The sequence below is a fragment of the Monodon monoceros genome, unplaced genomic scaffold (assembly GCF_005190385.1).
Source record: "Monodon monoceros isolate NGI ecotype Baffin Bay Population unplaced genomic scaffold, NGI_Narwhal_1 Super_Scaffold_18, whole genome shotgun sequence".
In the NCBI taxonomy this organism is placed as follows: Eukaryota; Metazoa; Chordata; class Mammalia; order Artiodactyla; family Monodontidae; genus Monodon; species Monodon monoceros.
In genome coordinates this window covers 159,732,903-159,746,292 of record NW_021703774.1, presented here as the reverse complement: position 1 = coordinate 159,746,292, position 13,390 = coordinate 159,732,903, and the positions used below count along the sequence as shown (strand labels likewise).

The following is a 13,390-nucleotide window of genomic DNA, read 5'->3' as shown; positions in this document are numbered from 1 at the left end:
TGTGTGCACACCCGTGGAGTCCAGGCATGCGTGCACACACCACTCCGGTGTGTGCCTACCTTGATGAACTAGCAAGTAGCCACAGGATAGGGAGAACCCCCATAGCCAGCCACTGGCTTTGCAGAGGAATAGGGAGCTTGAGGTTCCTGCAGTCTATAGGCAGGGGTGGGGAGTGGTGGAACTCAACTAATGCCTAAGCCTGGTACTTCCTCTGGGTTCTCACCCTTCAGGGCAGAGGTTCTGGCTTTTGCTTCTGTAGTTCCTGTCTCCTTGGCTCTGGACCCAAGCCCATAGGGTGTTCTACTTTCTACCAATGCCCCAGGCAGCCTGGGGCATTGGAAAGAAGAGGGTTTCTATTTCCATGCCTGCTGTCAACTTGCTGTGTGACTTCAGACAAGTTGCTGTATCTCTCTGTGCTTCTGTTTCCTCAACTATAAAATAGGAATAAAAAGCTTTTAAAGTGTTGGTAATCCTTGCAGAACTGGCCTGAGGAGTCCATGGGGTCATGTTTATGGATGTGCCTTACTCAGAAACACGTCTGGGAGAGGTTAGTTTCCAAGATACTGAGCTACCAGGGGGCTGGGGCTGTGGGGTGCAGCATACATCATCCTGGTCAACCCCTCACTGAATAGTGGAAGAAGCTGAGGCCCAGAGAGGGAGCAGCAAGGTGGGAGCTAGAAGAGCTGACCTCTGACTTCTCAGCCAGGATACCTACTCTTCTTTAAATATGTATGCAGAGCGTCAGCAGGTGTGTGCACAATTCCCCAGGTAAGGGTGGGGATGGCTGCCTGCTGTGGTGGGAAGGTGTCTCTGCAGGACTCCTGCCACCATGGTACTGACAATTCTACCATGAAGAGATTCTTTTGGGTGTGAAAGGCTTATTTTTTGTCTTCCAGCTTCAGGCTCCCCACTAGACACCTCTTCTCCTGGGGCTAAGGCTGGCTTTGGGGAGCACCTGAAACAGCCCCTAGCCTCATGATCTGGGAGGGAACTAGCTGACAACCACCCCAGAGCAGAACTTACAGGAAGTGGTGCCAGGTTGCCCTGGCCGCTGGGTGACCAGGAGGGGGCAGTGAGGAACTGGCGGAGGCAGCACGAAGGGAGGGGTGGCTCCTGAGGACTTTGTGTGAGGTCTGCTTGCACCTGTGTGTGTTCCTGTAACTGTGTGCTGATCTGTGCCCTTGTTTGTACAAGGATAGGACTCTGTGTGCAGTGTGTGCACATCTCCGTGTGTATCCATGTCCGAGTGTGCATAGATGCACCCATCTGAACAGGTGTGTGCATATACTGAAGGCATGCCTGACGGAAGCCCCAGCCCATACTTAGGGAACTCACTTTGTTCCAGGCAGTTGAGGGCACAGGGTATTTCTAACTCTAAAGGTCTAGGATAGCCGAACCCTCAGTCTAGCCCACTTGATTTCAAAGTAAGAGCAAAAATAACCATCACCTATAAAACTGGGCACCAGGGGGTAGGGTAGACCGTAACAGAAAACCTTTAACACACCCCCTCACACCAAAGGCCATGATGCTAGATGGAGAGATTCTGAAAAGGGTTTAAGTTCCATGGTGGACAAGAGACCCATGTGCGAACTATGGCTCTGCTCCTGGCCAGCTATGTGATCTTAAGCAACTCAACCTCTCTGAATCTTTTTCTCATGCGTAAAATGGGAGACCCTTGGTTCATGAGGTTGAAATAAAATGTATGCAGTCTTGGGCAGGTAGTAGTAAATGCTCATTCTTCTCAGGAGCCCAAAGAGCTGAAGCTCCCAAGCGGAGGAGCCGGAATTCAAGCTCAGGCCTCCTTCTTCCCAGAACCACATTCCTTCCCTCCAATTCCCCACCAAGGGCGGCTCCTGACACCACCATTTTGTCTTCTCCCAGGGCGGGCGTCTGGCTGCCTGTCAGTCACCGGCCTCGGGAAGCCAAGTGCTGACTAAACACAGGCCTGAGCAGGAGGGTGGAGCGAGGGGCTCCGCCCGGGGCGAGCTGGCTCCCGCGCCCCCTCCCCTGCACCCCACCTCCAGCGATGAGCTCAGAGTGGCTGGCGCAGCACTTGCTGACAATTCAAAACTTCTGCCCCCTCTCCTGGGATGCCAGCGGGTGACTCTCTCTGAACAGCAGGCGTGACCAGCCAAGTCACCAACCCTGCTCCCAACCCTCTCCTGGGGCCACCACACTGTGTTTGCTGGGCCCAGAACTGGGTGTCTACTCATAAATTACCCCCAGGGACAGTCACCCGCAGCAGCTGGGCTCGGAACAACCGTTGCTTCCTGGGTAGGTCATTTTTTGGGGGTCAGAATATAAACCCAGCTCCCTCACCTTCCCAGGCAGAAGGGACATGCAGCACCCTAAACCTTTTATCGGATTCCATTGTAAATCATTCTATTTAAGGTAAGTTGCTTGGGTCTGAGAGGCAGACAAGATGCCGGCCAGATGTTGGGAGGCAGCATCAGCATTCAGCCTGTGTTCCTCTCCTGCCTGATGCAAGGAGTCTCCCTGGCCCCAGCACCCCCCTCTCAGCCAGCTGAGGGCCTCTAGGTCCCCCAGTTGGGTCTCACCCTAACCCAAAATGGTTTCCGGCCTTCATCCCCCCACCTCCTACACAGGGTGCACCATCCAGACCCAGAGGCCTCCCGCCCTCCAAGCCCACCCACACCGACCTCCCTCTGGAGCTCTGGCCACCACCCGTGGCATCAGTCGCCCCCTTATAAATGCTTCTCCCATTACACACATACACGTGCACACACACACACCCCAGAGGTGGCTGCGTGGTTACAAAGACTTTATCAAATTATTTAAGATGTTGGCATTTATGCATTCACATGTATACGTAAAACAATTACACAGAATCTTCAGGTCACTGGGGTGCTAACGTGGTACACACACGAGCCTGGCAGGGACTCAAGTAGGGCCAGGCTTGGAGGCATGGGGCTTTGAAAAACTAGACCTCCTTCTAAGGACCTGAGAGGAATAGGGTGACAAGGAAAGGGTCACTTCAGGGGTCTGGCTTAACCCCTGAAGGTTAGAGCTCAGAGCTGCATTTCAAGCTCCTTTCCCATCTTCAGGGGAAGGGGACTCATTTTCAGACTGTAGCCCCACTATGTAACAAGCCCACTCCCTAAAATCTTGATGTGGCAAACACACCCAAGAATCCACTGGACCAGGTCCTCATAAATATATTTATATCAGAGAAAACAAGGCACTTCAGGAGCATGATGGCTCACTCTCCTACACATATATCATTCTAGACAGAAAGTAAAAATTGGTTAGTTTCTCAAGTGAGTTAAGTGACTAAAGTTAATACAGTAACAAAATTGTTCCCTAGCCCTTCCTGAGGCACATCTCTGGGTGACACCTGGTCCCAGGTCAGCTGAACCCCGGTAGAGCTCAAAGCCCCCAGGAAGCCTGACCTCTCTCCTGAGCAAAAGCCCCTGGCCTTGGGGTCACTGCCCCCCTCCTCAAGCCCCGAGGTCAGGTGAGGGGGGTTGCAGTGGGCGGCAGGCTGAAAGCAGAGCTGGGACACGGTGGAAATGCTTACGCAGGGTCACCAAAGCCACAGAGACCTCAATCTGTCCGAGGTGGCGCTGCCGAGCCAGAGAATCGGCGCCACGGGAAGAGATTTCACATTAGCCCTGACAACACTGCCTCAGCTCTGCGGTGACAGCGGCCAGGGTCATTTCTGAGGGCGCTTGAGTTTCCGTTGGAGGCGAGCTGGAGCTCGGGCCAGCTGCTCGGAGCCTCCAAGGGATCACTGAGCCTGCCCCCTCCCCGTGGCTGCTCCCTTGGAATGTACTCATCTCACAACCAAGGCAGAGTCACAACTCACTTCTGACACTGCCGAGTGGAAGCTGGGCCCCTGGGCCACAGGAATGGGGGCAGGTCCCCTGGGCTGGGCAGAATAGGGAAGGGAGGCGGTTCCTTGGCTTCAGCCCTTAGAGTCCTTAGGGGCCATTGCTCCATACTCTTACCAGCCTCAGCCCAGTTTAAATAATCACTAAACTTTGCATTCTACAATTACAGGATTCCAAAGATAACACAATTACCTGCATAGGGTCCTTTATCATCTTAAAGGGCTCTGTGTTTAAGAAGCTTTTTTTTTTTTTTTTGGTGCACATATGCATAAGTAGAGCCCAGAGGGCCTCTCGGCTGACTGGGTCCCCAGCCCCCCGAGCTGAGGAGGCTTCGCAAGGCCGGCTGCTACAAAGCGCCGAGCTTGGCTGCATAGATTTTAATGAGAGCATCGGGCAGAGCTGTGCTGTTGCTCTCCGGGACTTTCAGATCATTACCAAACCAGCTGTAGGATGAGAACACAGCATATCGAAACCCTAGGAGGTCACTGAGCTAATGATCTAATCCTACCTTCTGCAGGCAGTGGCCCTCCCCACCTCCTCCTGCCCCCAGCCCTTTCCAAGGCAGACTCCGTCCATTCCAGAAGCCAGGCCAACACCGCCCCCTTCAAGGTCAGAGAAGAATGATAGTGAGTACTGCTGGCTCCCCCTTCTCCGGAAAGGAGGGGGATGGGGGTAATTTAGTCAAAGCCATTAGGCCCAAACCCTGGCCTAGCCAGGCCCCAGGACTCCTATTTGGGAGAACCACTGCCCTCCACCTGCCACTTTGGTCACTGCTGGGTTGCAGCCGGGGGCACCTTCGACAGCCATTTTAGAGTTCTGAAGAAAGCACCTTCAGCTTCCAGAGTGCACAGTGGGAGGCAAGGAGGGGGTGCACACCGTCTGGTACGCTCAGCACTGGGGCCTGACGCCAGCCCTGTGCCAGAGATGTGTGATCTAGGAGAGGAAGGAGGGCACACTCTGGAGCAGCCCCTGCAGGAGGGCACGCTGGCCTCTAAAGACTCGGTCCCCACGCCCGAAGTTCACAGAAAGAAGGCTGAGGGGGAGATTCAGCCAGGGCACAGTGGCAGTACCCACGATTACACCCTCTCCTCAAGCCGGAGGGGTTGATGAGGGCTTTGGCAATTACTATAACCATTTGCTGTGCTGGGTAGAGACAGATCCTGTTTCTCTTTGTTTCAGGGCTCGGAAAGCCGGAGAAGCCGGAGAAGCCAGAAGCCAGTTTCAGCACAAGAGGCTACACAATAGTTAGGGCAGAAGAGAAGAAACCTCACTGTTGGCCAAAGTTGACCAGTTTTTTTCTGAATAATAGCACCTGTGTATTAGCTCTGGGAAATAGGGGGAGTGAGGGAGGGAACGTCACTGTGCAGTGAGGAGGGGAGCTGGAAACAAGACCCAGAGTCCTTCTGCCTTTCGACCCTCCTCATGGCCGCCAGCCGCCAGCACCCCCTGCCCCAGGGCAGCTACCTGCAGCGGCTGCCAGCCTGAGGGACTGAAGTTTCTACAGTTGGAAGGACCTATGCTTAAACTGGGGAAATAAAAGGGGGAGGAGTTGCAGAGGAATTGAAAGCAGCACCTGTCACGCTGCCTACCCGCTTCCTTCTCTCACTACCTCTGGTCCCCCAAAAGGGCAGCTCTCAAGGCCAGGTGCTTGGCTGGTGATAGGAAAGGGGGAGCAAACAATTACAAGAGAGGCCATGAGGGTCTGAGCAGCACTGATAGGCCTGGCACAGGCCCTGAGCCCTTCTCGCCTGTGGTGAGGTCTGGAGTAGCACAGAGCCAAGAACTGCTCTGCCCGGGCTCCAGCAGGTGCCCACCATTTGGTCCCAGAAAGCACAGGTGACTTGGAATCAGGAACTCTGGGGTCTAGCTCTTTCGTCATCCAACCGTGTGACCTTGAGCAAGTCACTTCCCATCTCTAGGCTTCAGCATCATTCAACGCAGTTCCGCCTTTTTCCAGTCCTGCAGTTACAAGTCTCTAAGCTTGGCTCCCGAGAGCCAGAAGAGGCCCAGATCCCTGTGTGTCAGGGCTAGTTTGGTCATGAGTATTAGAGGTTAGAACCGGGCTGTGGTGCTTGGAGGCACCTGGTGGTAAGGGAGGGGCATTTAAGGAACGTGGAACACCACATTCAGGAGAGGGACGCTGGGAGGGAGGGAACCACCCCTGCTTCCAGAAAGGCATTGTTTCTGAGCAGAGGGGGAAGACATTTCTTTAGGGGATTGATGGCTCCTGGAATAGAGGGCATCCAGACATAGAGATGGCTTAGCAAAAGGCAGCCTCACCCTGCTGCTGAGGGCAGAAGGGGGAGGCACTGGGTATGCGGCTGCTCCGCTCTCTCAGTGCATGGGGAAGGGCCCAGCTGTGTCCAGGCAGGCTTTAGGACCAGAAGATGGCTGGCATTATTCAAAGTAGCTGAGGGCAAGGATTCTAGAAGAAGACCACAGAAAACGGCGCCTAGGGGAAGGCACCAACTCCAATTTAAATCCAATCAAAGGGATCTGCTTTGGGGTTTTCCCTTCTCTTCAATATGCAACAGTCACTTGAAGGGAAGAGGGAACATCTCAGCTACTGAACCTCAGGAGCCCCATGGGCCTGACCTCGGGGGGATGGGAAATACATGTTGATTTGGAGGAAGCACTTGGATATATCTTTGGTTGCTTCAGGGAAGGCTCTGGCCCCTTGAGATTCTTTTTTTCCTCCCTTTTTTCCCCTTGGGACTGTCGGGGTAGGCATCAAAGGAGGCAGGTAGGAAGGAAAGAAAAAGGAAGCGGGCAGCAGGCAGAAGAGTTAATCCGACCACTCGTCCTCATCAAACTCAGAGGAGTCATCTTCTGAGTCGCTGTACTCCACAGCAATGCGACGTGACAAGATGGTGGCCACGTCGTTGCCCACAACATCCCGCTTCTCTTGTTCCCGCTGCTCCTCAACCCTGCGCAGCTGAAAGCCTGGTGGGAGAGAGAGAGAAGGGTTAAGAGGTGCGTCAGTCTCCGAATCCATCCAGGACTGTGGAAGAGGGAGCAGCCCCTGGTGGTGGTGGGTATTGGAAAGGACAGTGAAAAAGAAGGACCCTCTGGGAAAGCAAGATCCTCAGGACAAGAAGTAAAGACAAGTTTTATGAAATTGTGGCCCCAGTGCTACAGGTGTGTCTGAAAGGAGCCTGCCATTCTTCCCAGTTTCCACGCTTCCCAGTTTCTCAGGCTGGTGAGGATGGTACTTCTCCCAAGACTGAGTGGGGAGTGGCTGCCAATCCCCACCTAGTGGGCACTCAGTCTGCCCAAGTCATTGATTTTCATGAAGCTCAGCTGCCTTAGGTTGTCTCCACTAGACAACCCTTCAGTTCCTGGAGGATCAGACAGAAGAAACCACTCCAGTCCCTTGGGACCAGAACCGGCCTCTGAGAGAAAGAGAATAAATGCCCCATGATGGTGAGATGATGATGAGGGAGGGGAGGAAGGTAGGGTGAAAGGAAGGGAAGGGGATAGGAGAAAAAGGGGAGAGGAAGGGGGTGGGAAGCGGGGGAGAGTAGGGAGGAAGGATATGAAAGGCAAAAAAGTGGAGGACAAGGAGTGTGTGAGTCCAGCTGAGGAAGTACCTTCTAAGACAGTGATTCTTGTTTTTCTCTGGGGCACAAAATGGATGCAAACATACACAAAGCATGAATTTCCAAGGAGTTCAAAGATCCCACGTTAAGAAGTCTTTACTTTAAACCAAGGTGGAAAGAAATATAAACCTCTGTATTTTTAGAGTGAAGCCTTTCTTCACGCTCATCTGAGGTCTTAATCTCTCCCCACCCAACGAAAGCTATTCCCTTGGAAGGCCACAGAACCCCTTGTCCACCCTCCAATCAGTCTTCCAGCTGCAGAAAGACAAGGCTTCATGATCCCGGACCCACCATTGGGATTTTACCTTGACGGATGGCTGAAAGCAAGTCGCTGCGGGCATCGCTCACAGGAGGCAAGGAGGACTTGGGCTTGGTGGTGTCAGAAAGTGGTGAAGGTGCAGCAGGCTGGCCATCTGCACCACTGAAAGGGGGAGGAGGGGGCCCCGGAGGAGGGGGCGGCGGGGGAGGCGGAGGTGCTCCTCCTGCTGGTTGGGACAAGGGAGGTGGTGGCAGAGGTGAGTAGTCAGCTGCTGGCGGTGGGGGAGGAGGTGGAGGGGCAGCAAAATCGGGGTGAGGTGGGAAAGATGGGGGTGAAGGTGGTGGTGGCGTCCCTGGAGACCCAAATCCTCCAAGCGGTGGTGGGGGTGGAGTGCTCATCATCGGAGGTGGAGGCGGAGGGGCAGGTGGTGGAGCAAACCCAGGTTTGGGGCCTGGCGGAGAGCCCAGAGGAGGAGCTGGTGGTGGATGGCTTGGGCTGACCACACTGGATCTTTTGGGTCCAGCTAAGCCAGACCCTCTTTGGTTACTGTCTGCTGGGTAGCTAAAAGGACAAAGCAAAAAGACCCACCATCACTCTCAGGATGCAAACCTCCACCTTTAGTTAAGTTTATCTATAAGCCTAGGTTCATTTTGGTTGACAGTATCAATTCATTTTGCCTCAAATAGAAAGAAGAACCTGGGGATGGTCAGAACAGACCAACAATGGAATGGGCACCCTTGTAAGGTAATGAGCATCCCATTAGCTGAGGAGTATAAGCAGAAATTGAGACAAACTACCTGAAAAAAGTGGACTTAGGATTTCTCCAACAGGTAAGGGCTGGCCAAGATCCTCTCTTAGGTCCCCCTCAAACTTTTCAGCTCTCCAAGGGAAGGCACCCTTCTAAGAAGAAGGGTCAGTTCAATCTTGGAGCCAGGACTAAGAAGGCACGCAAGAAAGAACTGGAATAAAAATTCAAACACCACTACCCACAGGCTCTGCTCCACAGGCTATTAACATTCACCAGATCTTATGAGGGCAGGAAATCCAAGCCAAGCTGACCGAAACTGAGCGGGGTACAGATTTAGGTGAATGTACCTTCAGTGCTCATGTGGAAAAACTTGAGAGAGAACGAGGGCCTGAGGATCAGCAGAGACGGGAAATGAATGTGCTGCCAGTCTTGACCCGGGTTGAGAGAATTAAGGTGCACCTCTCCTGGGTCAGGCATACTTGACTGAGGCTGCAAGGTCTCAGGCCATGCGTGAGACTGAAGGGATTCTTTTTCCACCTTTTTATCTGCCCTACACTAATAGCTACTCCTTAGAAAAGCATCCATCTTGGAATTTTCCACAGACCTTCAAGCCTTAGCTGCATCCAACATGGCAACAAGCAGGAAGTGATTTGGGAGGCAGAAGGAGACTTGGGATTAGTGGTTTCAAGCGCCAAGAATGGGGCGGGCGGTGGGGGTGACAGCACTGCTTTAGATCTCCATCTGAGGGGTCTTCAACATACCCAATCTCTGATTAAACAGTGTCCAAGGAGACAAGCATACTTTACAAAGCTCTCACTTGCCAGGCATCAGAAAGAAAAGTAACTATGAGGAAACACTGAAATCTAACACTCCTCAGATCCCTTCCTCTTTCAGCCATTACTTGCTAACTCTTCCTCTATATACCTCTGCCAGGGACACTGACAAATACCAAAATGGTCAGATTCTAAGTTTCATCTCTTTTTCTTTTGTTTCCTTCTTTCTGGAGATTTTATCCACAGTGAAATGGACCAGAGGTGACAGGAGAAAAGAGTGACTATCTTCTACGTTCCTAGATAACTGGGGAAGGAGGCTGTTCAATATTTTATGTACAGCAGGAGATTATACCACTTTATGTCATGCTGAGTCAGAGCCAAGTAAAAAAAGCAAGAGATAAGTTGGTGACTTCTATCTGCTCAGGTGTAGCTAGTAGTTAAGAACACAGGCTCTGGAAAGAAAGCCTGACCTGCTTTCCAATCATGACTGACCTGCTTTCCAATCATGACTCTGCCTCTTACTGGCTGTGAGATCTTAGGTAAGTTCATTGACCTCTCTGTGCTTCACTGTTTACTCATCTGTAAAATGGGTACCTATCTCAAGAGGACTCTTGTGGGGATTAAGTAACATATATAGTGTTTGGCATAATGCCTGGCACTTTACAAACACTTAATAAATACTAATTATTTCTATTATCTAGACACACTTGTCTGGAGTCACTTTAGTGGTCCTGGCCTGGATTTAGAACTCTTACTTTGTTCTTGAGCATTTAACCACCCCTAGTAGATGGAAGAGGTATCACCGTTTACCTGAATTCTGCTGGTGGGGGAGGCAAGCTGTCCTCAGAGAAGGAAGGAGAAGGCGGAGAAGTGGAGTCTGACTGTGGTGGTGGTGGGTAGTTGCTTGCATCCACGTTTTCAACAGACCCAACGCTGCCATTCTGGTACACCAAGGTGGGTGGATACCTGACAATCAACCCAATGCCAAAACTGTCATTTAAAGTCTGAGTGGTACTCTCTTGTTTTCTTAAAAGACCCCATAAAAATGCATTTGATACAAAAGCTATTAGGGAGAAATAAAATTAGTATATTTCTCATATAGTTTCTGTTGTACTGAAGTTTTATTTTAGGACTAAATATTCTATTGTTAAATATCTTCCAGGACTTCCCTGGGGGCGCAGGGGTTAAGAATCTGCCTGCCAATGCAGGGGACACGGGTTCGAGCCCTGGTCCGGGAAGATCCCACATGCTGTGGGGCAACTAAGCCCGTGAGCCACAACTACTGAGCCTGCGTGCCACAACTACTGAAGCCCGTGCGTCTAGAGCCTGTGCTCCACAGCAAGAGAAGCCACCACAATGAGAAGCATGCGCACTGCAACGAAGAGTAGCCCCCGCTCGCCCCAACTAGAGAAAGCCTGCGCGTAGCAACAGAGACCCAATGCGGCCATAAATAAATAAATAAATTTAAACAAACAAAAAAACCTCCCAGATATTTCTTTTGTTTTTTCCCCCACTTGCTGTAGTTGTAATTTATTTATTTAAAAAAATTTTTTATTGGAGTATAGTTGATTTACAATGTTGTGCTAGTTTCAGGTGTACAGCAAAGTGAATCAGCTATACATACATATACATATCTCCACTCTTTTTTAGATTCTTTTCCCATATAGGTCATTACAGAGTACTGAGTAGAGTTCCCTGTGCTATACAGTAGGTCCTTATTAGTTATAACATAGTAGTGTGTATATGTCCATCCCAATCTCCCAATTTATCCCTACCCTCTCCCAGATATTTCTGTTGGATTGTCTGTAGAAATGGGACTGAACCCAGATTATCAAAACCATGCTGTTCCTTTCCCAATGATGGCCTTGTCAAACCCAGCAGTTCTTTGAAATTCTCTCCCAAATGTTAGGAGCAGCCCAGACCCAAATCCCAAAGTCTGTCTTGCAGCAAAGGGCAAAGCCAAGCCCCAAGGCTGGTGAGCTGCAAGCACGTGACTGGCACGCAGCCTGGTTTTGAGGTCGGCAAGCCTCTGGAGCGCTCAAAGGCCAAGGAGGCATCTGATTGCAAAACCAGGCTGAGGACAAACGCAAGTTGCTGTGTGGTAGTGAGACATGGTCTCTTATCTAACAAAAGGAGCTGCTGATTAAAGTGCGGTGCTAGGGCTCGCCTCACGAAAACCTGTCCCTCATAGCACTGGGCCTTGGGTGAATTTGCTCTGGGTGAACAGCAACAAACTTCTAAACAAGCACGAACATACCAAGCAGCAGCTAACAAAATGTGGCCTGTTCTGCTCCACCTCCCGCTTCTTTCCACCATTGTTGGATTATAAGGAACTCATCTAAAGCAGACCCCAGGGAGAACAGAGTTGGAGGGAACTAACTGAGTCAAATGATGCTCTGATGTGGAAAATCCCCAAGGCCTGAAGCCCTATAGACTTGGCATATCTCTTTACAGGCTCACCAACAAGCATGTCCAGGTAGAGCAGCCATGCAGCCTGATCCAAAGTCCTTATTTTCACCACCTCAATACACACACACACACACACACACACACACACACACACACACACAGACAGAGTTGGTTGGCATCCTGAACACGCTTCTGCCCTTAGAGTCACTGAACCTTCATACAACAAGGGCCTGTCTGAACAGGAGGGACCACGGAACAAAATGGCCCCTTTTTATTGGGAGGTGAAGATAATGGAGGTACCCTCAGGGCTGATTCCCCTGTAGAAAGAAAGACTCATTTTTCCTCTCACCATCCTTATCACTCTTTAAAACAAACCTCTTAATCTAGGAAGAACAAGTGTCAGAAGTGTCAAGATTTCTAAAAGTCAAGATTTTCGTGGTAGAATTATTCCTAAAAGCAAGAACAACTCAACTCTTTCCTTTTATCATTCCTAGACACCCGGCATGGGCTGGCATGGTTCTCTGACAGCCAGGATGCAAGGTATTTAGGGGAAAAACCAGGGTGACATTTATGCCAAGCAATTGTGGTGACTTGGCTTTGAATGTCACACAGGTCGGACACCAGGATAAGCATCAAACCAAGCTTTAAAACCATTTTTTTCCTTTTAAACCTCTAGTGTGATTTGGTGTTGGGAAATGGGGTCAGACTGACATCTACCATTTCTTCACGGAAATATATAGCCTCAATATTGGCCGCACGACCTTTCCCACACTGTCTCTGAGGTCTGCTTTCAGTCCCTTGGCCAGCCTCTCTCCCAAGACTGACAAAGGCTGACTGAAAAGTTGCTTTGGTGATTTGCACAAATTCTCTGCCTGGCCCTCCCTACTCCCATGAAATGCCAGCTCTTTAGCCACAACCTTCAAATCAATGCTCTGGAGGCAAAGGCCTCCCCCAAAGCCACTTTTCTTCCTTTTCTAGTCTTTCCTTTGAGTCCCTCAGACATACCAGTGTCTGGCAGAGCAAGGGCACTAGAAGCCATAGGCTTTATTTTCCAGACCACTCTCGTCACCTCATTTAAACTGCCAAGTCTCTTGATTTTTTTAGCAAATTTTAATCACCAGGTGGAGGCACTTTAAAGTAGCTGATTAACAGTGGTATTGATTTAAGCCACACAGCAAGACTTCAGGGGGTATGAGAGGTGTCACACCAGAGCTGTCAGACTGTTGCCCCCAGGTGCCCAGCCCCTTCAAAGAATGCTACCAAGAGGAGAGAAGCATCACCTACCCAGAAGGCCCCAGCTTTTCTTTGGATTCTACAAATTCTTGACCCATCTTCATTTTCTCCCACTCTTCCTTACGTGTCTTGATTTTACGTGGGTTTACATTTCCTCGATTTGGATTATCCTTCTTCTCTTTCTACAATGAAAAGAAACAGAAAAGCCTTAATAAACATTTCCCAAAGTTCTTCATTAAAATTCCATCCAGCTTCATGGATATATACCCAAGAGAAGATTTGCCTAGACAACATACAGTAACTATAGAATTTACAGAATTGCTGGGTTTAGAGTGACCTAGAGGTCATCTAATCCAAACCACCTCCTGGGCTCAAACACATTTCCTCAATCCCATACTCAAACACCTCTGCCCACTACCTCTTTGGGTAATTCATTCATGTTTTTCAGCAGCTCTAATTGTTAGGAAGTTAGTAAATAGCTATTTATTATTTGTTATGCCACAAAGGTCAGTCAGGAG

At 50.5% G+C, this 13,390-nt stretch overlaps 1 protein-coding gene across 2 annotated transcripts in view; it reads right to left on the bottom strand.

Moving 5' to 3' along the window:
* Positions 1–4,050: 4,050 nt before the first annotated feature.
* The window catches only part of WASF2 (WASP family member 2), a 70,058-nt gene continuing 60,718 nt past the window's right edge, over positions 4,051–13,390 (bottom strand). For both annotated transcript variants that reach the window (XM_029227703.1, XM_029227704.1), the window contains exons 6-9: positions 12,924–13,054; positions 10,041–10,196; positions 7,756–8,270; positions 4,051–6,794 (exon numbers count right to left, since the gene is read on the bottom strand). In XM_029227703.1, coding sequence (XP_029083536.1) covers positions 6,637–6,794; positions 7,756–8,270; positions 10,041–10,196; positions 12,924–13,054 — 960 coding nt within the window. In that variant the 3' untranslated portion in view covers positions 4,051–6,636. The remainder of the gene's footprint in view (positions 6,795–7,755; positions 8,271–10,040; positions 10,197–12,923; positions 13,055–13,390) is intronic.